General features: G+C 33.6%; 1 protein-coding gene across 1 annotated transcript in view; it reads left to right on the top strand.

The window, feature by feature from the left end:
- DACH1 (dachshund family transcription factor 1) overlaps positions 1-26,445 on the top strand; it is a 412,459-nt gene that overhangs the window by 341,196 nt on the left and 44,818 nt on the right. Inside the window, exon 7 of the mRNA XM_090258266.1 lies at positions 25,750-25,901. Within this exon, the coding sequence (XP_090114392.1) occupies positions 25,750-25,901 (152 nt within the window). The remainder of the gene's footprint in view (positions 1-25,749; positions 25,902-26,445) is intronic.

The following is a 26,445-nucleotide window of genomic DNA, read 5'->3' on the forward strand; positions in this document are numbered from 1 at the left end:
GAAGGCTGAGTATACGACCAACATTACAATTTACCAGTGCTCTGCTGGGGTGCAAGCCAGCAATGCACTCGGAGCACAGACTCCTCTCTCTCTCTTTTTCAATCATTGTGGTACAGGTTTCAAGTGTACAACTCAACAAAACAAAAAACAAACAAAATAACATTTCAGTTGATCATAAATTAGGGAATTTAAATTAGTAGAATTGTAAGATGTGAGTACCTTACTCTACTTTTCGGTATCTGTATGGTGGATATCTGTGTTAGTTTCCTAGAGATGCCAAAGCATAATACCACGGTCTATGTGGTTTAAACAACAGAAATTCATTTTTGCATAGTTCGGGGGGCTAGAATTCCAAAACCAAGGTGTTCGTAGGTTTGGTTTTTCTTTGAAGCCTTTCTTTTTGACCTGCAGACATTCTGCCTTCTCCCACTGTGTCCTCTCACAGCCTGTCCTCTGGGTGCTGGCCTCCCTGGTTTCCCTTCCTCCTCTCATAAGGAACCAGTGCTATTGGATAGGGCCATACATACTTACTTAACCTTACTTATATCCTTAAAGGCCCTATCTCCAAATATAGTGACATTGAGGATTTGGGTTTCAACACATGGATTTGGGGAGACAATTTGTGTTTAATAGTTTGATATTAATAATTAAACTGTCCATAAAACAAAGTAAGTCCCCTTAGCTGTAAGACAGATAGAGCATAGGCAGTGTTATAATAAGGATGCATTTTATAATAGCTTCTTTACTCTAAAATTTTAATATCTGTGTTCTTTCAATCTAAATGGATTTATATTACACTGAATTTTTGTTGTACTAATTTTTTTGCAACTACCAAGAAGTAGAATTAACTTGCTTTATAGAAATTGATTTTTGACCTGTGGGTAAGGTTAAAACAGAAAAAGCTTTTAACTCTAGGAATAATGAGTAGTGATTCAGCACTTCTGGCTGTGTTTATAAAGAAAACTTTTGCCAAGGTATACAGTAGTGTTTCCCTAATGCCCTCTATTCCTTATTACTTTTCTTCACTGAAGATCAGATTATTTATTTTCTAAATGTTTGTTTGCTATCTATCATGTAGACCTTTTGTTTGCCTTTAGTTGATTAAGTCATGTGTCAGAGTCTGTTCACAGCATTGCGTTTGGTGGAATAAAACAGATTACTTTGGGAATCATCAACCTTGAGAGAATTTACATAGTGTTATTTTGATATTCTACAAAAAATATGTTTAAATCCTGATGGCTCTCCACCACTATTACTGTGAATTAATCTTCAGCTATTTCAGAATCTTTGTTTTTCATAGACAGGTACATTTCATGTTAATTTAATCTATATGTATTTGGTTTCCAGAAGAGACATGGCAAAAGATAATGTAGTCTTGAAATGTAGAAGTTCTGCAAAAAGAAAAGAAAACAAAAACAAAAACAAAAAAACAAACAAACAACAACAAAAAAAACCCCATAGACTGACAGGTGTTTAATGGATGCACATTTATAATCAAGCCCCTGCTGACAACCATTACTTAAAGAGTCAGTTAGATAGTTAATTTCTAAATTCTCTTAAGTCAAAAAGTGGCTGTTGCATTAATTTTGTCAATAACATGTAGATTTATGTTATGGGATGTATATTGCTAAGAACCTAGTGGAGGCCACGGAAGTAATTTTAATTGAGATTTTTACAACCATTTGATAACACTGTTTTGATCACTATGGTTAGGGCAGGATTCCAACAGTGGCTATAAAATCTGTGACTAATCCACTGAGTCACCCAGTCCCTGTCATATATTGTTTAATAGCCCATGCTGCCAGGAATTATTATCACTTTCTAGTGATAATTTTTAAAGAGAGAAACTTTGTGGACACAAAAGATGAATATAAGTTGAAAACTTATGTCTGTAAAGAGTTAATAAAACACATCCTCACTAAGTAGATGGTAAAGTTTACTCATTTATTTATAATGACTTCTCAGACTCTTAAATCATATATAGATATATAGATATATATTCACATATATATATATCTATATATGATACTGATGAATATTCTAACTTTCCTTGGTTAATGTTTGCAGGGCACTTACAGATGCTATAATAATCTCTAATGTTTTTGCTCAATCTGCTCTGGAGATGGATGAAATAAATAGTTTAAACTAATTAATGTAACACCAGCTGTTACAAGTGCTTGGCAGACGTCTGTGCGTTTTGATGGGCAGGGAGCGGCTGTTGTACTTGACTTTATTTTAGTACAATGTTGATCACAGTGTAAGCTGGAATAAATGACAAGCCTAAAGAAGGAACAGAGGATAAATTTCATATAATGCAAAATAAATACCGTCTTCCTCTCTAAAACGATATAATGTTTAAAGCTGAAGGATAGAGAGATTGTTGTGTTGGACATCAAGTCATAAGGCCTTTGGTAACTACTAGGTTAAACATGCCCAATAAATCTATGCTTCACATAAAAATGCAGCTAACGTACAGGTATGTGTTCTTGGACACTGTCCTCGGTTTCTGCAGAGGACCTATTAGAGGTGCAGGGATGCAGTGTCAGCTAGATGTCTGAGGATCTCTTTCTGCTAATTCGATGTCTCTAGAACGAAATTAAGTGAGATTGTAGTCATCTGGAAAAAAATTGGGAATTGTTTTATTTATATATTTTAACAAGTGGAAAGGAAGTATTGGGTTTTATTGGCTTGGTGGTTATAAACATTATTATTTTTAAGTTTCACTTCATGAAATTAAAAAAAAAAAAACTAAGTAGATATCATCTATTGCAATGATCTCCTTGTGATGTGAGTTTTATTTGTGATCCTACAATGGAGAAAAATGGTTCTGCCCGTGTACTGATGGTTTCCACAAACTTCAGAAGTTTAAATAGTCTCCCGATTTCTTTATTAAATTTGGAGGGCAGTTGTTGTCCTCTGACGGAGAAACAGTGCTTGTTAGCTCAGTGTGTGCCAGCATTCAGATAACAGTGTCATTGTACAGATTGTTACCCTGTGAATGTGTCTGATAAGTTATTACACCGTGTGCTGAGCAGATGGCAAGTGTGCTCCTGAAAGAACTGATGGATGGGATATGATGTCATCAATGAGATGACAAGGTTCACAAGGTACTTGACCTCCAAGAACAAGTTCTAACTGGTTAGAATTCTAAATGGTGAACTTTGGTGACACTAACTAAATGGGAAATATGTGCAATTTGTATTTCTTTATGGTGGTGGTTACCCCCTCCACTGAACTCCACATAATGGGATTTTGTCCCTGAAGACTCAGAGATATTGTTGAAGGGTTGCACCCTGTAACCTTCTGAGGATTTCAAATACAAATCCACACATCTAAACTTTAACAAAATCTCAGGGAATGTTATTTATCAAGTCAAGTTCAGAGCTTTCCCCTTTTTATATGTATATATGCAGAAAGAACTTAGTTAAGACATCCCATTAATTTTAACAGGTTATCACAAAATAGCAAAATGCTGGCTCTGTGAAAATATTCAGTGCATAAAATTAAACTCTTGTATTTTTATTAAAATATGTTTCTATATATACAAGCCTAAAATAAGCTGCCAGAGATCCTGATGTTGTCTTTATATTTTAATTATGACTTTACTTGCACTTACAGGTGACAAACCTAAACACATTAACGTTTTTTGTTTCAATATTATCATTTTAAAATTTCAAATGACTTCAGAATCTATTCTGTATCACCTACGTGACATGATCTCAGAATTTACACTGGCCTAGCAAAAGTGCTCTGGACAGAAATCATAACAAGTACGATTACTAATATGGGGACTCAGAGGAAAGGTGGACAAAACGTGATAATAGGACATGTAGATTGTGTGAAATCAAATGAAAAAACAACAACTATTTTTATCTGTTTTGTGGGAAAAGGGTTGAGTGATTAAAAGACATGTCCAAGAAAAAACATTGTAGATGTATTAAGAAAATACCAAACATCAAAGTATCAACTTTCTCTGAATAGTCTCATATCAGATTTTACACACATAAGCTGACAAGAGTTGTAAGGTCTAACAAAAATTGCCATAAGTGCAGTGGGCAGCATTCATTTGTGCTCATTTTGAATAACTCACCTCAAGTTATTAATAGTCAAAGTGTTTTTTAAAAAACAAGAGGAGTATCTTTTTTGAGGAGATGAAAGAAATGTACGCATATAACGGTGTCTAATATAAAGCATACATTTATTGTGGCATTTTCTGAAAGAGTTGTTAAGTGCTTGAAATAGCAATTTGATTGAGATATATTATATCCACATGTATCAATACTATCATGTGTTAAAGTAAAAACATAGAGGTAATGCATATAGCTCAAATGTTAATGAAATTTTTAAAATAGTAACTTTATCAACTAAATGTATCTACAGCCACATAAATTACCCCATGAAGTTTATTCATTTGGTTAAGTTCATATTAATTTGTAGTGGCATAGATGTGCAGAAATGTACTATTTTAATTTATTCTATATTTTTATATAAATTCTAATTGTAAATAAGTTGCTGAGTGATACTTAATTACTTTAAGTTGACAGCAAAAGTTTAGCCTATACAGTAGTTCCAAATGTTTAAATAATGAATTAATTTTAGAGCAATTACTGTGGTAATATAGATTATAATTTAGATTCAGTCATATCTTTGGATATATCAAAGCCTATATGTTTAAACGAGTTCTAAATTTTATAAGCTTATACTATCATGTGTTAATATTGCCTAGATGATTAGCATAATTAAAGAATATTCTATCAATTTATATCAAGTGATCAAAAGAACATATGAGTTATTTGATAAATTATTCAAATGAATCTGCTATTTTTAATATAAATGAAATAACAGAACCCATATCTCATACTACATTGACACTCAGTATTGATTATATGGCTAAACCATTTTCAAGGGCTGACTTTACTTAATCTGATCTCTTTTTCTGTCTGAGGCAGATAAAATATTAATACAAGGTAAATGAGTGCTCAGTGAACTTGCCATCTGGCCCCTGTGGAGGACAGAGGGGCTGGGCAGCCTATGGACTTGCCATATGGGCCTAGAGGGTAAAAGTAAGTATTACACAGAGAACAAATCCACCATATGGACTGGGTGGAGCACTGGAGACCAAATACTTCCTTATACTGGGGCATTTTCACAAAAGGATAAGAAACACATAAATAATACATTATACAAAACCCTTGAAAATGGATCAATTGTTTAGATTTAATATGATGCTTTCAAGCAATGTCCAGGGCATATAAATAATCATGGTTTTCTTTGAAATAGCAAAGAGGATCATCAATCATTTACCCCTGACATTTTTACATGGCATTTAACATCTGTTCCATAATAGCATAGTACAGTAATATACTTAACATCATATTACACACTGAACCTAAACAAATAAAAACAACACTAAATTAGAGTTTCTGAAAGTTTACCTTGCTTCTACTAATATTTTTGCAGAGACTGAATTATCTACCTTTTTCATCACTGAATTTTTGGTTATTATATCAAGTAGATGAAATTAAGCAAATGGCAAAAGCAATTTTCTTGGTACAATCAAACCTCATTAATTTGGTTTCTGCTAATATGAAATTTATGATAATTCAGCTTGGGCTTGATAAAGTTTACCTTTGTAGTAGATATAAAGAAAAGATTTGCTAAGCCAATTATTAGTATAAACAAGATTACAATGAACATGTTTAACCCACTTATGAGAGCATACTTTTAAAGGATTTTAGCACATTAATTGAATGCAAATATATACTACTAATAACAAATGAGTCTAATTCAGTCTTTGAAACAGGTCTTGTAGTACCTGTATTTGTTAGCAGATGGTTCCAATTACTGTATATATTTCTAAGTCTGTGCATATTTCTTTGCGGAGTTCTATTTCTTATACTTTTGCTGAATTTAACTGTAGCCATTTTCACTAATTGCTATCTGATTTTATTTTCCAAAGCATCTATGTCTGTTTTTGTTTTTTTTCTAAGATACATAATCCTTAAAAAAAAGATTACCTTTCTAGCTTTTCTTAATAGGCATAATGATGCTGCTGTGGGTTTCTTAAATTAGATTTTTATGATTGAAACAACAAAAGGCATATATGAATCAATGCAGAAACACAACATTTTGGCAAACGTGGATATATTTGAGATTATTTCTTAAGTTGTTCTGTGCAATTCTTTATGGCCAATTTATACATGAAAACAAACATTTCCTCATATAGGATTTTGATATGTTAAGAATCTGATAGCATTAGATTTGACTTTATTTATACTTTCTGATCCAAGAAAAGTCTGTCAGAATAACATTATTCAAACCTATGGATGTTATTGGTCTACAAAACCAAATATTTACGTTTTTGATGTCAGTGGTTTTGCTCAGTCCTCATGGTTGACATTGGCTTCCTCCTCTCTCTTTGTTATTGATCTTTCCTTTTGTGTCCCTTTTCCTGTCTCTCTAGAGGGAGACCACAGAATCTCCCTCTATTCCATTAACTTTTCTATTTTTATATAATGGATGCTTGTTGACTTATGTGAAACCAAACAGAAAATCATACTCTTCCAAATTCAAAGAATGTGTAGGTCTGAGGAACACGATGCAGAGAGGCTAGGCACTAGTTGGGATGCCAAAACAGACAGGTGGCAAGAAAGTTCTGGCAGGTGTTGGGTGGTAAATGAAGGCCTGGAAGCAGTCGGCAAATGTGAAATTCCAAGGGAGGAAATGGTATTTGAATGCATTGGCAAACACCCGATCACAAAGAATTAGGTTTCGGGTTGGATCTCCAAGAACAAAGATAGTAAGATTGGAGACATAAGAACTGTAGGCCAGGGGAAACCAAGATATTGAGTATGGAACCAAGGCAGAGATTCTGGCCCAGAATGGGCTCCAGTTATAGTATTTGGAATAAACCCTGAGCGAAACAATGCAGGAATGTAATTGCTAGCAGCGGGACCCAAGGCCAGGGCAAACCAGTAACCACAAAGTGATCCTGAGGTTTTTGTTTCTGTTTGTGTGTTTAACCTTCTGGCTTGATATGCCTTGTAATACTCCTTCTGCGGATACTAAAAATTGGTTTCGGGAATTGCTGCCTGTTGAATCTCCAGTTAGGGGCTACATGGTTTGTGCATGGAAGCAAGGAGAAAAGATAATCCTAATTTCAGATATGTAGCTATAAGGAGTCAGCAAGATTTGTTCCTTTTTTTATCTTTGTTTTTGTGTTTGAATTATTTTCTTGTTTAGAAATCATGTGAGAATTCTTGGTTCAAAGACTTTGGTAGTACAAATCTTTATTTAAAAGGGAATTCCATCAAGCACTTGCCTTCCCTCCCGCCTGTATCTTGCTACATCCATGAAGGTCTTTTTTCCCCTCATGTTCTCAGTTTTTCCTAGTTCTCAAGGACACAAAGACTTTCTGTTTGATTTCCATTTCTTCCTGTTCCACAGTTATTCACCAATTCCTGTGAATTTCTTGTCAGCAGCTCTAGAACTGGAATGTCTAACTAGTTTATAACAAGGCTTTAAACAGTAGTTTCCTAAATGGTCTGCCACCACTATTCCATATTTCTTCTGTGCTCACATGACCTCATTGCTCATTCATAATTTTATGGAATTTTCGTTGAAGCAACAGTTAAAGCTGCTGATGAGCGTTTCTCAGCATTCCCTGTTGCTGTCACCATCATTCCTATAGGAATAGAAATGTTTAGAACCAGACAAGGTAGAATGGTAGGAAACAACTGAGTGATTAATGACATAAATGTAATTTCAAATTCTGGGTCTGTCCTTGAGTAACCATGTGACATTAGGAAAATCAGTCTCTTTAAGATTCTTTTTCTTTCATGGTGATAAAGAAAAATACTATATTTGTTGAGACTGACATAAAATCATGCATTCAAACGCCTAGCACATTGCTATAATAAAAACATTTTACAGTGATATTCTTTATAATAGCAAATATTTTGAAACCAAATAAATGCTGTAATAGAGGAATAAATAACTGAAATATAGCACAGTTGTATAATGTAATTCCATATAGCATTTCAAGTGAATAATAGATTTATATGAACCAACTTAGATAAGTCACAAAAGCATAATACATGTTAGAAAATGTTATTAGTAATATGATGTTATTTATGTAAATTTAAGCACAAAATATGTTAAATGTTACTCATGGTTACTCATACAAATATGTATATGTCTATCTAGAACAATATATCCATATATTATCTATAGTTTGATAGACTAAAATGAAACACTACAGATTCATCATTTTAGTTACTCTTAGAAGAAAGGAAATATAATGGAACTGAGATTAACAAGATGATAGGGGGAGCAGCTGTGGAATTGGGTAATTGTTTGATTTTTTAGACATGTGAACTTCAAGATGCCTGTCTGATATCCCAATGAAGTTATGAATCCAGAAATGAGGGCAGTTCAGACTAAAGGTTTGAGCTAAACATATACATTTTGAGCCATCAACATATAGATGATATTGAAAGGCCTGGGTCTGAATGAGATCCTGGGGAAATGGGAATAGCAAAGAAAAAGTTCAGCAGGTACCCTGTAAAGTTTTGAGCTTGAAATATTAGATAAAAAAGAAAAGCAATAAAGAGGCTATGAAGAAGCTTCCCTTGAGATTTGGGGTGGAATAGAGAGCATGGTGCCCTAGGAGACAAGTGAAGAAAGAGTTCTAAGAATGGGGTAATGATCAACAGGTCAAGGGCTGCTGATAGGTCAAGTACAGGGAGATCTGGGAACTGATTCAAATTTGTCAATATAGATGACAATTATTATTGATAAAAGTAGTTTTATTAGGGATATAGGAATAAAAATCAACTAGATTTGGAAGAAGGTGTGATTATAGAGGGTATGGATAATTCAAAAAGGGATAAGGGAAGTTGGAACAGTAATTGGAGGGGAGGTTGGTATCAGGGAGTTTTTTTTTTTTTTTAGATTATAAGAAGTATATATTACAAAATGATATGGCATGCATCCAAAATGACACAAAGGAGTACAATAACTTTTTCTTTTGTTTTCATTATCTTTCCATGAGAAAATATAAATAGTGAGAATAATCATCATGAGAGCCTAAGATAGATGAATAGATGAGTAGAGAAGTCTTGGCTATTCTAAATGAATTCAGGCCACATGAATTATGTTCTAAGATATCCGGACTAAATTTACAGCTGTATTTGCTGGCTCAAAGATAAGAGAAGTGATCAATGAGTAAAACAAGCTTATGCAGTTTGATTTCTTTTTTAAATGGATAGAGGCACATTTCACTGACAGTGTAAGAAGCACTTTGATAATGACCCTGAGGAATATTCTAAAGTTATTTCTTTAAAGAATTTCTTAGAAAACAAGGCAGTAATCACCAGGACCAGCATGGGCTCAACCAGGAAAACATTTTTTTTTTTCAATATAGCCTCATTTCTTTGCATATCAGGGAAATGTGGGATTAATAGAATAAAGAAATTTCAATAAACATTTATGGATAAAGGTTATTTTAGGTTTGTTACCAAAAAATAGGTGATAGAGGAAAGTATATTAACTTTTGAAGAACTTAATCTACAGTACAGGGAAAGTTTAGAAACTTGACATAAGGTTTGAGACAATAAATTATCTCTTTTTCAAAAGTTATTTCTTCTCCCCTAAACATGATTAGGTTTTAGCCATGCCATAAGATTTCTTTCCTGTCTATGCTTCATTCTGAACCTGTTTTCCTTCTCCAGGAAGTCAAAGAATAACCTAAATGTCCTTATTTGTTCTGATAGCCTTGTTCTTGTCTTTGTTACAGTGCATACCATACAGTATTAAATTTGCTATTCATCAGCAAATATTTCTAGAAAGATTAACTTCTAATTTGACTGATTTGACAACTGAATTTATTGGAAAAATAAAATGTATTCTTATTTCAGGGTTGATTCGGTTTCTTAAATTCTCCCAGGTAAAATTTATGATTAAATTTAACAACTGCGGAAATAATTTTGTGAAAGAAATGACTTCCTTAAGAATATCAGGACATTCATTAGAATATCATGATATGCTAAGCACCATATTATAATCTCTGTGGAGAATTTGTATGATATAAAAGTTATAGGATAGATTTCAGAACAGATTAGAAGAGAAACAATGAGAAAGCTTCTATTTATTATGATTGCCAACTGAAAGAAAGAGACTCCAATGCAAATTCCCTCTTGTAACAACTGTCCTGGGCCAAGGTAGGTGGAGGATATATCAGAGTCTTTAGAGCTACATGTGAACTTAAAAATGCATATAAATATACTTTATGTTATTTCTTTAAATTATCTAGTTTAAAATAACATTAAAGGGCAGTGTGAGCTTTTTATGTTTATCAAGAGAGTGCAGGAGTAAAGCCTGCGTATTTGGTTTGCTTGTTCAAATATATACTTCCCAATAAAGCTGAATATTTTAACTGTTCCCACATTTTTACTCAGTACTAAGTCATTTATGAACTCATCTTTTAATATATATAATACTTATAATTTGTTAATCTTAAAGCTAACATGGAAAGTAGTGGAAAATCTTCCAGGTTCTATCTGGTTCTTGCATTCTTGTAAAAATTTTTAAAGGCGTAAGTAATGAAAGATAATATATTATGTAAAATAATAAACTTAGTATTTATTTGCTTAAAGCTTTTGGTGATAGTTTTTAAGGTAAATTAATAGTCTAAACATAGAATAGCTATTGGTTGACTAAAGACAGAAGAGTTTTACATACCTCTATACCTATATATCAATAGATGCTACATGCATATGTATCTATGTACTTGTATAACTATGTGTGCTTATGTAAACAGTTCTTTTTATATACATATATATACAAATGGTATACTTTTCTTTTGATATCCTTCAAATACATTAGCTCTTATATGGTGATTTTATTTATAGTAATATAATTTATTTGACTCCTTAATGTGCTATTGAAGATTATTTAACTAATATAATTAATATATGTTTGTAAATTCAAGATTTATGAAAATAAATGCACGAAAAAGTCAGAAAAATTATCTTGTGGTATTTTTAAGTACTTATTAGGCATTTATTATTTTTTTCACTGTACACATATTTCTTGAGAGCCTATAATTGCAAAGTACCATTCAAGATGTAGGGAATACAGTGGCCCCAAATACAGAAAGGAATTTTGTTCTTAAGGAGCTTGCACTATAATTAGAAGAGACAAAGAATAAAGACATATGCAAGAAATTATAAAGTAGCAATAATGCTGGCTTGACTTGAACTGAATATGCCAGGGGAATGAATAGTCACATGGTCACACAAGGGTGAAATAGTTCTACATTCTCCCGAGTCATACCTTATTAGAACGAAGTGTCATTTCTGTAGGGCGATCAACCATGTCCAGCTGATCTTAAGCACCGTGTGCCACAGCCACATGTCCAGGCCTACAAGACTTTATACAAATCTGGCCTCTGTATTTCTCTTAACATCTACACTAGGCACTCTCCTCACACTCTCAGAGTCTCTGCCACACTGCCTTTCCTCATTCCCCTCACACACGTATTCTTCCCAGTTAAGATTCTTGATCTGTTGTATCTTCTAACTTGAATGTGTAAATTCTTCATTCTTAAAAGTATTCCTCAAAATTAATCTGAGGCACTCCTACTATTGGGCATATAGAATATATAGTAGAAGATAACAAGAAATACTTTAATGAAAAAAATTGCTTAATGTTTTTTAATGTGAATTTTAAAAGTAAATTAGAATTTTAAGCAGTTTTCAAATTAATGTTAAAAAGGTGATAAAGGAAAAGTTATGCAAGATTTCTCATTTTTGTGTTCAATTTTTGATATATTTTGACCAACACATGTGTTTTTCTGAAATATAACACATTAAACACTAGTATATCTGACAATTATACATCTGACAATGCCATCTTTTTCTTTGCAACAGAGAACAAGTGGTTATAAATTGGAAATCAATTTTTTAAAAATTTACTATAGTAAAGGTCCAGGATTTGCATCATATTTTCATGCTCTGAGGGTTGCAGAATAACAGCTGTGCTGACCGAGAATCCCCTTCTTGCCAAGAGAAGAATGCTGACAATGACATAAACATACACTCTTAACTTTTTATATTTCCCTAAATCCTAAAAATTAGTGCTCTCCTTTGCATTTTATATGACATTGTAAGAAAGCAGTTAGTTTTCAAGGAAGAAGTCATAAAATCGCAATAAGTAAAAGGGATATAAAGGTCACTTATTTAACCTCCTATCAATTTCTGGTTTTTACAATATTCCTGACAGGATAGTTATCAACCTATGTATGGGCCTTCTCTGTCATGGCAAATCTATGAGGGCCCAAAGCAGCCAGTAGCACTTCTAGAGAGATGAGTCAAGTCTTATTGTCTGCTATGCATATTCGCTAGTCCCTTTTCTCCACTGGGTAACCCCACTTGTATTTAATTAATTTTTTTTAAATGGGGAATTTAAAAAGTAGAATTTTTAATGTCATAAATTATATTATATGTTGGGTTCACATTTCTAAGAAGACACCTCAAACTGAAAGCATTTATTATATACTTTCTCATTCAGACTCAACTAATTAAAAGGTAAAATAACCTCGGTTAAAATTTATCTTTATTAATGAGAACAAATAATTTAACAACAATTTAACCAGCTGAGAAATACATTATGTCAGATATTCAACCAATCAATAATAACGTATTACGTGCCAGGCGTTGAGGTTACACGGGTGAATAAGATGGACTGAGTTCCTTCCCTCAGTTTTTCCATGTTACACATACTTAAGGAACAAACTTGCAAAGAAATATGTTTGTTGATAATTTTCACTGAATTTGATCTTTCGAAATAGTTCTGGTGAAATGTGTTAGCTATTGGTTGCAATGCACGGGAGGGGAAAAATAAATCGTTTCAAGCCAGAGAGGTTGACAGTGCAGGCGCGTTATCAGTGTCACCTCACGTACCACCTCGGGAGACTTTTCCCATTTGTGTGTCACATTGTGGTAAGGCGAGGTGAGAGTGTAGGGACCTATTATAATGCACCTGTAGTTTAGAACCACTCATTATGGTTAGTAAACTTTAAGACTTACCTACATTAATTTATCTTGACCAACAAGCTGATGTCTAGCTTAGGGCAGGGTCCCAGCAGCCTGGGCACAGTATTCTCTCTGAGCAGAGTAGTAACCAAGAAGTATGGGAACTCCCAGGGTGAGGCGGGAGCACAGCAAAGCAGTCGGGGAGGGGTGAGATCTGAAAGGAGAAAGGGTGATTTAGGATGCTAGATAAAGCTCTTAGGGTGGAAAGTGAGCTCATGGCTAGGGTTATACAATGTGGAAATTCAGAAGTTAAATTAGGATAAGTGCAAAAGACAGTTTAAGGGAAGATCCAGGGTTTAATTGTAGCTGATAAATGGGTGAGGCAGGAGACTTGCTCCTTCTGAAGTGACTGTTTGGACAAGAATTTTTTAAAGAATCCTTAAGTAGACCTTGCTCTTTTACCACATGTGATACATATATCAATTATAAAGTGACATGCCCTGGCTGGTGTGGCTCAGTGCATTGAGTACTGTTGTGGGAACCGAAGGGTTGCTGGTTTGATTCTGGTAGGGGCACATGCCTGGGTTGCAGGCCAGTTCTCTGGTTGGGGGCATGCAGGAAGCAAATGATTGTTCCGTATTTCTCTCACACATGGGTTGGTGTTTCTCTCCCTTTCTTTCTTCCTCCCTTCCTCTCTTTCTAAAAATAAGTAAATAAATTATATCTTTTAAAAAATGTGACACTTTCAAAGTTAAATATTTCTCACCAGGAAAGTATAGGCCTTGTTAGTATGAACGGCATTAGCTAAAAGTGCAGAGGGAGGAAATTCACAGGGAAATGTCTATATGAGCTACTTAAAGTTGATATTAAATGTCTATTATACTCATGGTTGGCTTTCTCTAGTCCCATGTGGAGATAATAGAGAATTTCATTTCTAAGATATCTTTGCTTCCAGAATGAATAACTATAAGTATGGCAGTGGAAGCAGTTGATTTCGGGAAGTCTTGGCTGTTTAGGATGATCATTAGCTAGATTTTTAAGAAATAAATTAAGCTTTGATTAAGGTTGAGGAGTGACAGAAACAGTCTCATAGATACAGAGAACAGATTGATGGTTGCCGGAGGCGAGGGGCATTGGGAAGCTGGGTAAAAAAGATAAAAGGATGAAAATTACAGATTGGTCATTACAAAATAGTCATAGAGATGTAAAGTACAGCATAGGGGTATAGTCAATCATAATGTAATAACTACATATGGTGTCAGGCGGGTACTGGAAATATCAGGGAGGACACTATGTAGAGTACATGATTGTCTAACGACTGTGCTGTACATCTGGAACTAATATAAAATAATATTGAATGTAAACTGTAATTGAAAGTAAACTTAAAAATCAATAAAAAGGATGAAAAATGAAATAGAAATGCTGGCTTTCTCCTACTTAGAGATGAAATAATTATAAAATTATTTATTTTGGGGAGTGTATGTTCTTATGCACATTTGAAAGCATATATCCAATACATTTGTCCAATGCTTATAGAAATTTATATTTTATTCCTTGAGTGTTTAAAGATCATAGGCTCTGGAACAAGGCCACTGAGACTTGAATTTGGCTCCTCTACTTATGAGACAAGTTATCTTGGCAAGTTAATTAAATTATTTTACCTCTATCTACTCATGTGTAAAATGAGTTTAACACTAGTAACTATCTAACAGAATTATTGTGAAGATTAAATGAGTTAATGCATGTAAAGTGCTTAGAACATTGCTTTGCATGCATAGAAAACACTCAATATATGCTAATTATTTTTATGATAATAATAATGATCTCCATCATACCAATGCCTTTAACTTTTTGAAAGAACAATGAGTTAATAGAGTTTTACTGAATACAGTGACTTTTGTCAAAAACATTATATTACATAAGACTTCAAACAAACAAAGTTAGATGGGGGCGATGCACCCCGCATACACCTACCCATGATTCAGATTTAACATTGATCATCTCGGGCTCAGATTTGTTTTATACATCTCTGCATCCATTCTTCCTCTCCCCCAGATATTTTGAAGCCAATCCCTAACAATTTATTTAAACTGTAAATATTTTAAATTTATTTTCAGTGTACATCTCTTAAAAATAATGACTCTTTTCCTTAACTCTCAATCACATCACCGTTATTGCTTCTAAAATCCCTTAGTATTTATTAACTATCTTTCCAGGCTTCACATTTCTTCAATTGTCATACACGTATGTATGTTTGTGGGTACACATATCCTTGGAATTATTCAAAATGTTCTTCCTCTACATTTTCTGTAAATTGATAATATAACCAATAACTAAAAAAAAAGAATTTATAGACATTTGGAAAACAGTGGGTCAATCGCTTTTGGTCTTGTTACATCTGAATGAATTTATACCAAATGGTTTCCAAAGGTATCTTACATTTTTTATAATTTCATGGTAATTTTAGTCTAAATCCCATGTGCAAATCAGAATTTAAATATTCCACATTGCAAATGCTATTTTATAATTCCAGGGGATAATTTGAGAATTGTGCTGTTTTATTCACTTAGCAATAAGATTCATTGTCAGTACGGAGACTCATAAATGAAATAGAACTACTGTGTCGAAGTGACAAGAAACCAGGATGTCAGATTATGGTACTGAGCGTGCCCATTGTTTCTCCTTGTATTCTCGTTGCCTCTAAAGTAATACTCATTTGAAAAAGCCTTGGATTTATTTGACAACTACTTTCCCCTGCCCCCCCAAAATTCTCAAAGCACATTTTAGAAACTCATTTTTGGCAGATGTAAATTTAAGTAAATTGGCCAAGGTCACAGCACAATAAGGGCAGAGTTATCAAGGGAATGCAGTTTCCTGCTTTTTCCACCATCCATGAAATTAGAGTAACTCCACCCCTACAAATGAAAGAATCTACTTTTTTTTTTTTTTTTTATCTCTCTCTCTCTGAAATTATAAACCATGATTTGGACATTTTTTTTTTCTTTTTACCATTAACTCAGGCTCTCAAAAGAGACCTTTTCGGACTATGACATGTTTGTGCATTATTTTGACTACTGTCCCTGCATCTATCACAACCTATACAATTTGCTGTAAAAGGAGAGTGCATTTTTTATTTGAGCTGAACCATCAGATTTTCTTTTTCATGCACTATGACATGATGAAGCTATCTGTAGGAACAAAACTAGTTCACTTTCCGTGGGCAAGCACAGGCTGTAAAGTAGATTATTAAAGTACACAGAAATAGAAAATTAGATCAGAAGTGATGTTTTACTGTGAGGTCTTCTTTGGGCTTTATAAAATAAGAAAGAACTAACCTTGTTCTATTTTTGAGTCCTAAAAAAAAATAAAAACAACAACTCCTCATAGCAGGCATATCACCTTTAATTAGGTTTCTGCTTTTGGGAAGCATTTTACCAGCCCCCTTTCATTTATTTTTAATGATGTTATCACTAACAGGCAAACAGTCCCTTAATAAAACAAAAACAGTTTCTATATAAAGCCTGGTGTACATGTCCTGAGTCAGTCATCTAAAAACAAATGTTATGATTGTTTCCGTTGTGCTCTTAGAACGCTTAATGGCCCTACTGTGCAGATGCGCAAAACATCAGCCTAGGAAATATAACCGTGCCTGTTATGCAGCTTTCAGTAAATGCTTCTCCCTACTCACTTGCAATATCAGCAGTGTGGTTCACCTCCAGGGTCATGGAAAAGACAGAAAGGTCAATTAAGTGGATCTTTTCAACCTAAGCTACACCAGCTCTTTCATAAACACTTATGACTTATGACTTGAGAAACAAGCCACCCACAATGTTTAAAAGATAAATCAATGTGTGTGTGTGTGTATCTCTCTGTGTGTTTAATGATTGATGCCATTCCATTTTTGCCAAGCAATTCCAAGGGGTGCACTTGAGTTCCATCTTCTCCGTTGCTAAAGGCAGTGATGAGTTTGCTGTCAAGGCCACGTTCAAAAATATTAAATATATAGCTTGATTTAGAGTTCCCCATACATATATTTTCAAAATATAAATACAGAGTGGTAAGAAATTAAAGACATTATTTTGAGAATAATGGTAGAAAATTGACTTTCCTTATAAATATGATGTTTTTTCCAGGCACGTAAGGTCCCTGTTTTCCTTGAGCTATGTGGTTTCCTCATAGAAACCCTTGACCTTCTAGTGTTTAAATTTTTCCCAATATCCAATGCCTATTCCCAGCACTCCTCGCCATGAAGATTTTAGTTTTTTTTTTTTTTTCCAGCTTGCATGGTCTCAATATAATTTTTTATTTTTCTAAATAACCATTTGGTGCCATTTGAAATAATCTTTTGGCACATACCATTATTACAATTATAATTACGTACATTTTAAAAATCATCTTCCTTGAGCTTCCTCATAACCCAAGATACTGTTTGTGAAATTGCCTTGTAATCCATAGTGTGGTTTTCCAAGAGAACGTATTTTTACTTCTACCATCGTGAATGCGGTGTAACCTCGGGGTGAGCAGGGATGACTGTATCCTCCTCCTTTCTGCATTTTGCACTCTTCCAGCTTTTGCTTCTTTTCCTCTCATTCACATGTTCTTCAACAGCATTATGAGTGCCTCTCTATGTCAAGGAGCTGAGGCTATTTCTCCTTATAAGGCATGCTCCCTAACTTCCATCACCATCTCAGAGGTTAGTTATTCCAAAGTTAACAACCACAGATGAAGCTGAAAGTCACAGATGTGTGTAATATCTGCTTTATGCATTCAGTTAAGCTGGACTGTGAATTTAGTATATTTTCAGTACTCTTCCCGCATCCTACCAAACATGCACTAACAATGATCTCCTTCCCATATTAAATCTTTTCCTTCATTCACCAAAACTCAAAATTCAGAGTTCTACTATTACTTAATTCAAGTAGATCCAAGGGACCTCTTACATGTTTTATGTTCCCCACAGTCTACTTACCCATTTCTTTTAGGTCCTGCTTCCTGAAGAGATTGTAAACTAATTCATACTCTCTTGCCCATTCTCAAGTTATTTCTATCATAATTAATTTTAACTGTGCACTGAACTAACTCAAGGTTATTTTGTATAAGGCAACTATAATAGCATATAGCAATAATTTTATTATCTATTATACATGATACTTCATTATCATGAGCCTCATTAGAGGTAAATAATATAGAAACCACAGGCTTATGCTACAAGACCAGGATTGCTCCATGGCACATTGAAGCCAACTTTACAAAAGGAATTTATGTATTTTTAATTCTGAAACTTTATATTTATTAGCATTTTTTTATTCTACAAAGCACTTCCACATAAATAATCTAAGTGAATTTAAACTATAATTCTTTAGTTTTTAATCACCTCTTTAATAAATAAATAAAATGAGTTTCACAGAACACAAGAGAAGGATTAGTTGCTCTACTTTTTACAAATTCTTGGTAAGTCAGAACTCGAACTCACACTTTCTGAATCTACCCTGGTTTGCTTTTCATTTTGCCAGTTATCCCATTTACTGTGATAGCTGTCTCACATTATGGCTACAATTTTATAAAAATTTCTGGAGTAATTTTGAGTCCAAAATTTGAAAAATAAGCTTAAAATTAAATATAGGAAATTGTTCCATTCCATGATAGCACTGGAAATTTTATAAGAATTGGAATAGATACATGAAAGTCATGCAAATAAATTTTAATGTGGTAATTTTGGAATTCCTTATTTTGTGAGAAGATGAAAATAGAAATGAAAAAAATTACATGGCCATCTTCTGATTTCTGATTGCATTTTAGGATTACATTTTTCACCTTTATTTTTAGTTTCTACTGCCAAATTAAACCCTAGGAAGGAACCAGGTTGAGATTGTGATTGAGCTCAATTTAAATAACTGTGTTTTATATCTGGATATAGGTTTCAATTTTTTTTAAAACACCGATCCTTAATTTTTCAGATTATTTATGCCTCTATTCCAGTTCAATAATGTGGATGATAGATTTACAAAACCACTAGGAAGTTTATCATCATGTGCAATCATGATGCATATTTAACAAAATGAAAAAAAATTATAAATAATCATTCACTTTTGTGTAGAAAATACCAGACTCTCAAAATTTACATCAACATTTTATTCACTTTGCTAGTGTAAGAATATAGCTTTTTCATGCAAACTCCCACATCACTTGTAAAAATTAAATATCAAGTTTTTCCCATTTTAATAATCTTACTCTCTATTCCACATCAAGAGGAATAAATATGACTCCACTTGAAATATACAGTTTTCTAAAAGTGAGTATTTTTAGTTGGTTTTGTGATGTCATAAAAGACATCAGAGACAAAGAAACACACACTCTCTCACACACACACATATTGGAAAGAGAATATATAATTCAAACCCAAAGGAATTAGTTGTGAAAATAACAACTGAGTTAGATTTTATTAACAGGAAAGAAAACATTTTAAAGTAGAGGCCCATTATTTTTTTTAAACAACATTGTTCCTTAGGATATCCTGCTAAATTGTTATGTGTGATAAGATTGGAGGGAAAAAGCTTGTCTTACAGAGTCATCAATCTTACTGATAGTCATTTATTGATAATTGACTTTAAAATATGAGTAAAATCATGAAATGAAGTGATAAGAAGAATTAAATAATACTCTTTTATCATGTATTGATTTTGAATTTTTAAGACTATTTTCTTCTCTTCCATTTATGCTTCTTTATATTATTTATTATTCTAACTGATGTTAACTGATTATATATTGTTATAATCACCATTATATTTAGTATGTAATTATTAATATGTTATCAGTAGGTTTTTTTCTGATCAAAAGATGAAATTATTTGTTAGACTGTAATATGAGCTGTTCCATTTTCCTTTAGAAAACCACTATAGTTTTTTGTAACTGAACTGAAATGCAAAATACTTTAAAGTTAATAATCATTCTTTCTTTGGAATTTACAAAAAGCAAGAACTGATTTGAGCGCTGGCATAACTACCAGTCCCTTATAAACATGGAGTACTTAGAAAAAAAATAGCACCGACCTAATGCAGCTTTCAGAATGCTTACTTCAGTCCCGATTGAGGCACATTTTGCTGCATCCAATTTGCCATTCCAGGTATTGGGAGTGCTAGTCTTAGGGATGGCTGGAATATTTTCCAGTTTAATAAAATGAAGCAAGATAATTTAGGGATTTTTGTACTTTATTATTTACCCTACAACAGAAGTCCCCATTTTTCCCCCTTTGCCCACGTCCACCCAGCCCTCACCCATTCTTCCTTCAGGCCATCACCACACTGTATCTATGAGTTATTCATATAAGTTCTTTTGGCTAATTCCTTCACCTTCTTTCACCCAGTTCCTCCTGCCATTCCTCTCTGACAGCTGTCATTCTGTTCCATGGATCCTTGACTTCGTTTTGATTTTGTTCATCAGATTATTTTGTTCATTAGATTCCACATATGAGTGAGGTCATATGGTATTTGTCTTTCACTGACTGGTTTATTTCACTTAGCATAACACTGCAGTCTCAAGGTCCAACCATGCTGCAAGTTTGTAAACCTAAGTCATCAGTAAGTTGCACTGAAATTTTGTGTTTGTGTGAATTATTCTTTTTCAAATATTACATATATATTCATAACTGTTTGGAACTTGGAATTGAGAAGGTACTGACATTTCTGATTAGAAAGTGACTCATTACCACTCTCTGGTCAACATTGATGAAATCTCCACTTAAATCAATCTTAAGAATTTTTATAAGAAATAATAGAAAATGTGGAATTATAGATTTGAGTGATACTAAAATTTGTCTCATTCAACATACTAGTTTTTTTTTTTTTAATGAGGAAATTGAAGCTTGAAATTGTTATATTTCCAAAGTAGCTGAAATAAACTAGACATGAAGTCATTTTTTAAATATATCCCAAAATATTTAAAAAATGTGACACAGTGTTTTAGTTATCTACAGCTCTGTAATAAATTACACCAAATGTAGTGGTTTAAACCATCAACATTTAAAATCTCGTAGTTTCTAGGGATCAAGGATCTGGATGCAACTTAGCTTAGTGCCTCTACTTTAAGGCCTCTTGTGCGTTTGCAGTTACACTGTCAGCTGGGGCTGCAGCTCATTTAAAGGCTCAACTGAGACACAAAGAAGATGTGGTACATGAATATAATGGGACATTACTCAGACCTAAGGAAAGACGAAATGCTGCCATTTTCAAAAACATGGATGTATCTCGAGAATATCATGCTAAGCGAAATAAGTCAGACATAAAGTCAAGAACCATGAGATTTCACTTATATGTGGAATGTAAAACTTAAAGTAATAAGACAAACAAAAAGTCATAGACACAGACATCAGTATCCTGGTTACCAGAGGGAGAGGGGGGTGGGGTTGGGAAAGTAAAAGGTAAAAGGGGCCAAATATATGGTTTTAGAAGGAGATCTGATCTTGGATGGTAAACACAATGATGACATACAGATGACATATTTTGCAATTGTACACTTGAAACATGTATACTTGTATTAACACATGTCACCCCAATAAATTTAATTAAAAAATAAAAGTAAAGGCTCAGGAGGGCAGGAGGAATCTGCTTTCAAGCCAACTCACTTGGTTTTTATAGGCTTCAGTCCCTTGTCATGTGTACCTCCACAGGGCTGTCTCATGATATGACTGCTGGCTTCTAGCAACGCAAGAAATGCAATAAAAAGAGGGAAAAAAAAGTTACATGGAAACTGCATACTTATTATAACTGAATCTCAGAAATGATATCCCATCACATTTGTTTTAATTCTATTCATTAGGTCTAACTCAGACTAAGGGGAAACTTCTAGGCAGAATGTGAATAATAGTAAGGACTAATCATGAGAGGCCACATTAGGGACTATAACATACCTACTACCTGCCCAGAGAAGATACTTCCCAAGTACTTGTTAAATAAATTAAAACACTGATAATTTAACTCTTTACACTAAAACATCTCACAGATAATGAAAATGGAATATAGACTCTTGATTAAATAATAGTATTCTTTGTATGTGATTCTTGCTAATTTTATACTGTGGAAGAGTATTCCCTTGTCTTTGTGAAATATGTAATGAAGTTGTAAGGATTAAAAGGGAAAGTTGGTTCAAACATATATACACACAGAACAAGAAAAAGAGAAATAATTTAAAAGCAAATATGGCAAAATGTAAAAAGGGTGAATTTGGGTAAAGAGTTGACATAGTTTCTAGGGCTGTTGTAACAAATGACCACAACCCTGGGAGCTTAAAGCAACAGATTTATTTTCTCACAGTTGTGCAGGCCAGGAGTATAAAATCAAAGTGTCAGCAGGAACAGGCTTTCTCCAAGAGGCTATAAAAGAGAAGCCATTCTTTACTTCTTCTCACTTTCGGTGGCTGTCAGCATTTTTTGTGGCTTCAAAATTCTGATCTTGGTCTCTGTCTTTTCCTTGCCCCCTCCTCATGTCTGTGGACCTCTCTGTCTCTCTCAATATCCCTTTGGCTTTCCTTTCAAAAAACACTTGTCATTGAATTTAGGGTGCATCCTAAAACCAGGATACTCTCCTCATCTCAGGATCCTTAACTTAGTAACATCTGTGGGACCCTGTTTTACAAATAAGCTAACATTACTAGGTTCCAGGAATTAGACATGGACATATATTTTGGGTGTCTATCATTCAGCCAACTGCAGGGGTACAAAGGAATTCTTTGCACAATTCTTGCAACTTTTCCAGAAGTTTAAAATTATTTGGGAGCAAAATATTAAAGAACAGAAACAGATTACATTGTCAAATGCTATAATCAAAGATCATAACATCTGACAAGCCAACTTTCTTTTAAAGATAAAACTTTAAAAAATATGTACAACATACAAAATTGGAATAAGGTGTTTGTGAATTTGTGCTTCATCATCACTCACTGTTTGAAGTCAGTGGAGATTATGTGATGTCAAACTCTCTTCCATGTTGTCTGGGCTCTCAAACGTTTGCTTTAATCTTCTTAGAACATTTAGGATATCAAAGGTCACTTTTATTTTAAAAAGAAGAACCATGTTCTCAATTTTACTCTTTGTCGGAAGACTGAATGAGACTTTCTATGATGTTAATTGCCACAAGATGACAACTTTTTCTATAGTAAAAGGTCTTGAAGCCCCCAAAATATTTTTGTTTTGTTTGTTTGATCTTTGATTAGTTTGTTTTCTTTTTAAAAGTGTATATTGACCCTAAGAATCACCCTTTAAAATGTTTTAAGCAGTCATGCTGCCTTAAATTTGTTTGTTATCTATGTATTGAATTAAAATGAACTTACATAATATCTCCACTATGTAAAATGATAAATGAATAAATTCCATCAAGTAAGTCTATACCAAATAATAGTCTATTCATATATAGCTGAAGCCATGAGAACCAAGATAAGCATTTCATGGAAGGAACTTCAGAAAAACATGAAATGTGCATGCACACACACACAGAGAACTATTTTAACCTTATACTGGGAAAAGTTGAGTTGTAACAGAATAAGAACAGAACACAAAATGCTTTTAACTATAATAATTAGCTGCTTAGTGATTGGTATTGGCCACTCCAGAAATGCTTCTTGAGGCTTGTAGATTGTGTTTTTGTATGTGTGTTTTTCAGTATTCTATCCCCAGTGTCTAGCACATTATTTTTGTTAAGTAAATATTGGCTACATAAATGCATGTATCATGACTAATTTAACTAATTCACACAGGAAGCAAACAGAGTCAAGATTAAGTGTATTGAAGTTAAAATAATCATGGGGATGATGGAACCTCTAATTATGTGTATGTGTGAGTGTGTGTATACATACATGTGATGCTTTTTACTTGGATAGCCTTTAAGAATTGTGCAGTGTCAGACTAAAGCTGAATTAACCTCAGGTGGTCATCTGGTTCTATGCCTTTCTTCAAGAGACAAGCAATTATTATCCACATGATCTATTAAGCCACATTTTCTTTAGCATGTGACAGCTGAGGTGATACTGATCAGAAAATATTGCTCTTTATTCTTAAACAATTTCACATGCACAGAGATGTTTAACAAGCACCTTTTCAGAGATATTATGAGAAAACACCAGCAGCCTTGGTCTGGAGGAGTAATTTATGACAACGAGGTAAACGGTGTCCAAGATCACCTTGATCATATTAGCCATGCGCTGCTGTCTTCCTTTAACCCTGTTGACAGGTGGGATAAAAAAGAAAAGAAAAGAAAAGAAGACACAATGAATCCTTCTTTTGCTGCGTACTCATTTATTCCTCTCGTACTTGCTGCCTCAGATCCTCTGTCAGTAAGTTAGCAGAGGAGGGACTGGAAGGAGACAGCACAGAAGAGTGAGTGAGTGAGTGAGCGAGTGATTGTGAGAGGACAGCGGTTAATAGAAGGCCTGTGTCCACTGCTCCCCTCTCCAACCCCTCTTCCCTTTTACTTCATTAACTAGAAATGTGGAAAGGGGAGGCAGATGAGTTTGACTTGTTCTGACATTATTTAGACACAGAGAAGTGTGGCAACTTCCACCGTATTTCTGCCCCAGAGAGAGGTAATTGGAAAACGTGTTGTGTGGTTCGGTGTTGTAATGAAAAATAAGGGAATGATCGATGAGAACAGTGGAATCAAATTATAAGCATAAATGAAAGTGTGCTGAAGTTTTTAGCCATTTGCAAAATTGAGAGATACTATCAGGACTGTGCAAATACATTGCTCTGATTAATTTTCCCGGGGTGAAATACAAAAATATTTATAAAATTGAGAATTCTGCCATAAGTAAAATTTTCTCTGTGATATAATAAACTAAAATATCTTTCTCAAGTGAAACATAGTAAAGAACTGAATAGAAAGATTTCACTGTGAGAGTAAAAATAACCTGTATTGGGGCACTGCTCCAAGTTGTTTAAAATGATGAAGACTATTTAATAAACAAAGTAAAGACTAATCTATCTTAGATGGTTATATATATATATATATATATATATATATAAAACTATTGTTATGGAAGCTGTATCATTTTACCCTTTCTTCAGAATGCTTTTTCATAAATAAAAAGCTAGTTTTTTAAATATTAAGGTAAAGGGTATTCAAGTTCAAAATAATTAAAGTTTTAGTTTTAATGATTTTGAATAATTCAGTTATAATGTATTAAAACTATATTCAATTCCAGCTTTCTTTTTAGTTGTGGGATTACATATTTTATTTGTATATTCTTTTGTAGATTTCTTAGGAATAGGTTTGAGCAAATCATTGATATAAAGGAAGGGTTAACTGAGAAAGCAACATACTAATATACAAAGTATTTCTCTTATATGAAGCTCTAGAAAGATTCTATTGTCAATCCAAACAGAAAAAACTAAAATGAGATAATTGGGAAGGTGCCCATAAAGTCAGCCTGAATATATTATCACAACTATATATGAGATAATATTTGTTTTAAAAAGATTCTATGGCACTGTAAACTCAGTCTCATTAGAGACTGCATTTAAAAGGCTTATAAAGTTACTCATTAATGTTATCTTGTTGTATCTCCACAGCTTTTTCATTAAAGAAAATTCAGCAGAAAGCATTTTCTCCTGATAGCAGGAACCAATTTGCAATAAATGTTCTGGAAACCACTAGGGAAGCCATTACTGAGGTCTAATAAAAACAGACAAGCGTAACTTGTTCTATATTTTTGTTTCAATCACATACAGATGAGACCCCGCTTTCCACACCAACCGCAAGAGACAGCCTTGACAAACTTTCTCTCGCTGGGCATGGGCAAGCACTACCTCCAGGTTTTCCGTCTCCTTTTCTGTTTCCTGATGGATTGTCTTCCATAGAGACCCTTCTGACTAACATACAGGTAGGCCTCTTTGCAATCTGGAAGAAAGGAACATAAAAATCCAGTTGAAGATTTTTACCAAATTCAAACATTTCCAATTTAATCCATTCATGAATTTGACTCAGCCATGATAGTGAACATTTTCTAGCAATTTAAGAGTATAAGCTTACTACACTAGTCAAATTGGTTTAGAAATACACAAATAGGTATATTAAGCCTTAATAAAAACTTAGTTGAAAATGACCTCTATTAAAGAAATATTTTTGCCTAAATGTTCTCCTTATTGCTGACTAATGGGAAGGGTTTAAATGTTTAAGTTTGTCTGATTTACTAAATGACGGCACACTAGTTCTAATAAATATTTAGTTATTTTTAAACTGTTGGCCTTCCAGTGAGGAAATGATATGTTTAGTCATTTAAATATGTCTACTATAGAAGAATTTAAAAAAATATCTTCTTTCATAAATAAGTTTGTTTCAGTTAATAGGATTTCTTCAAAGAATAGACTTCAAAAAGCCCTACACAACTTTCCACGGATTTCCTATGTAGTCCTCAGGATGTATAT

The sequence above is a fragment of the Furipterus horrens genome, unplaced genomic scaffold (genome assembly GCF_987537825.1).
Source record: "Furipterus horrens unplaced genomic scaffold, mFurHor1.1.pri manual_scaffold_12, whole genome shotgun sequence".
In the NCBI taxonomy this organism is placed as follows: Eukaryota; Metazoa; Chordata; class Mammalia; order Chiroptera; family Furipteridae; genus Furipterus; species Furipterus horrens.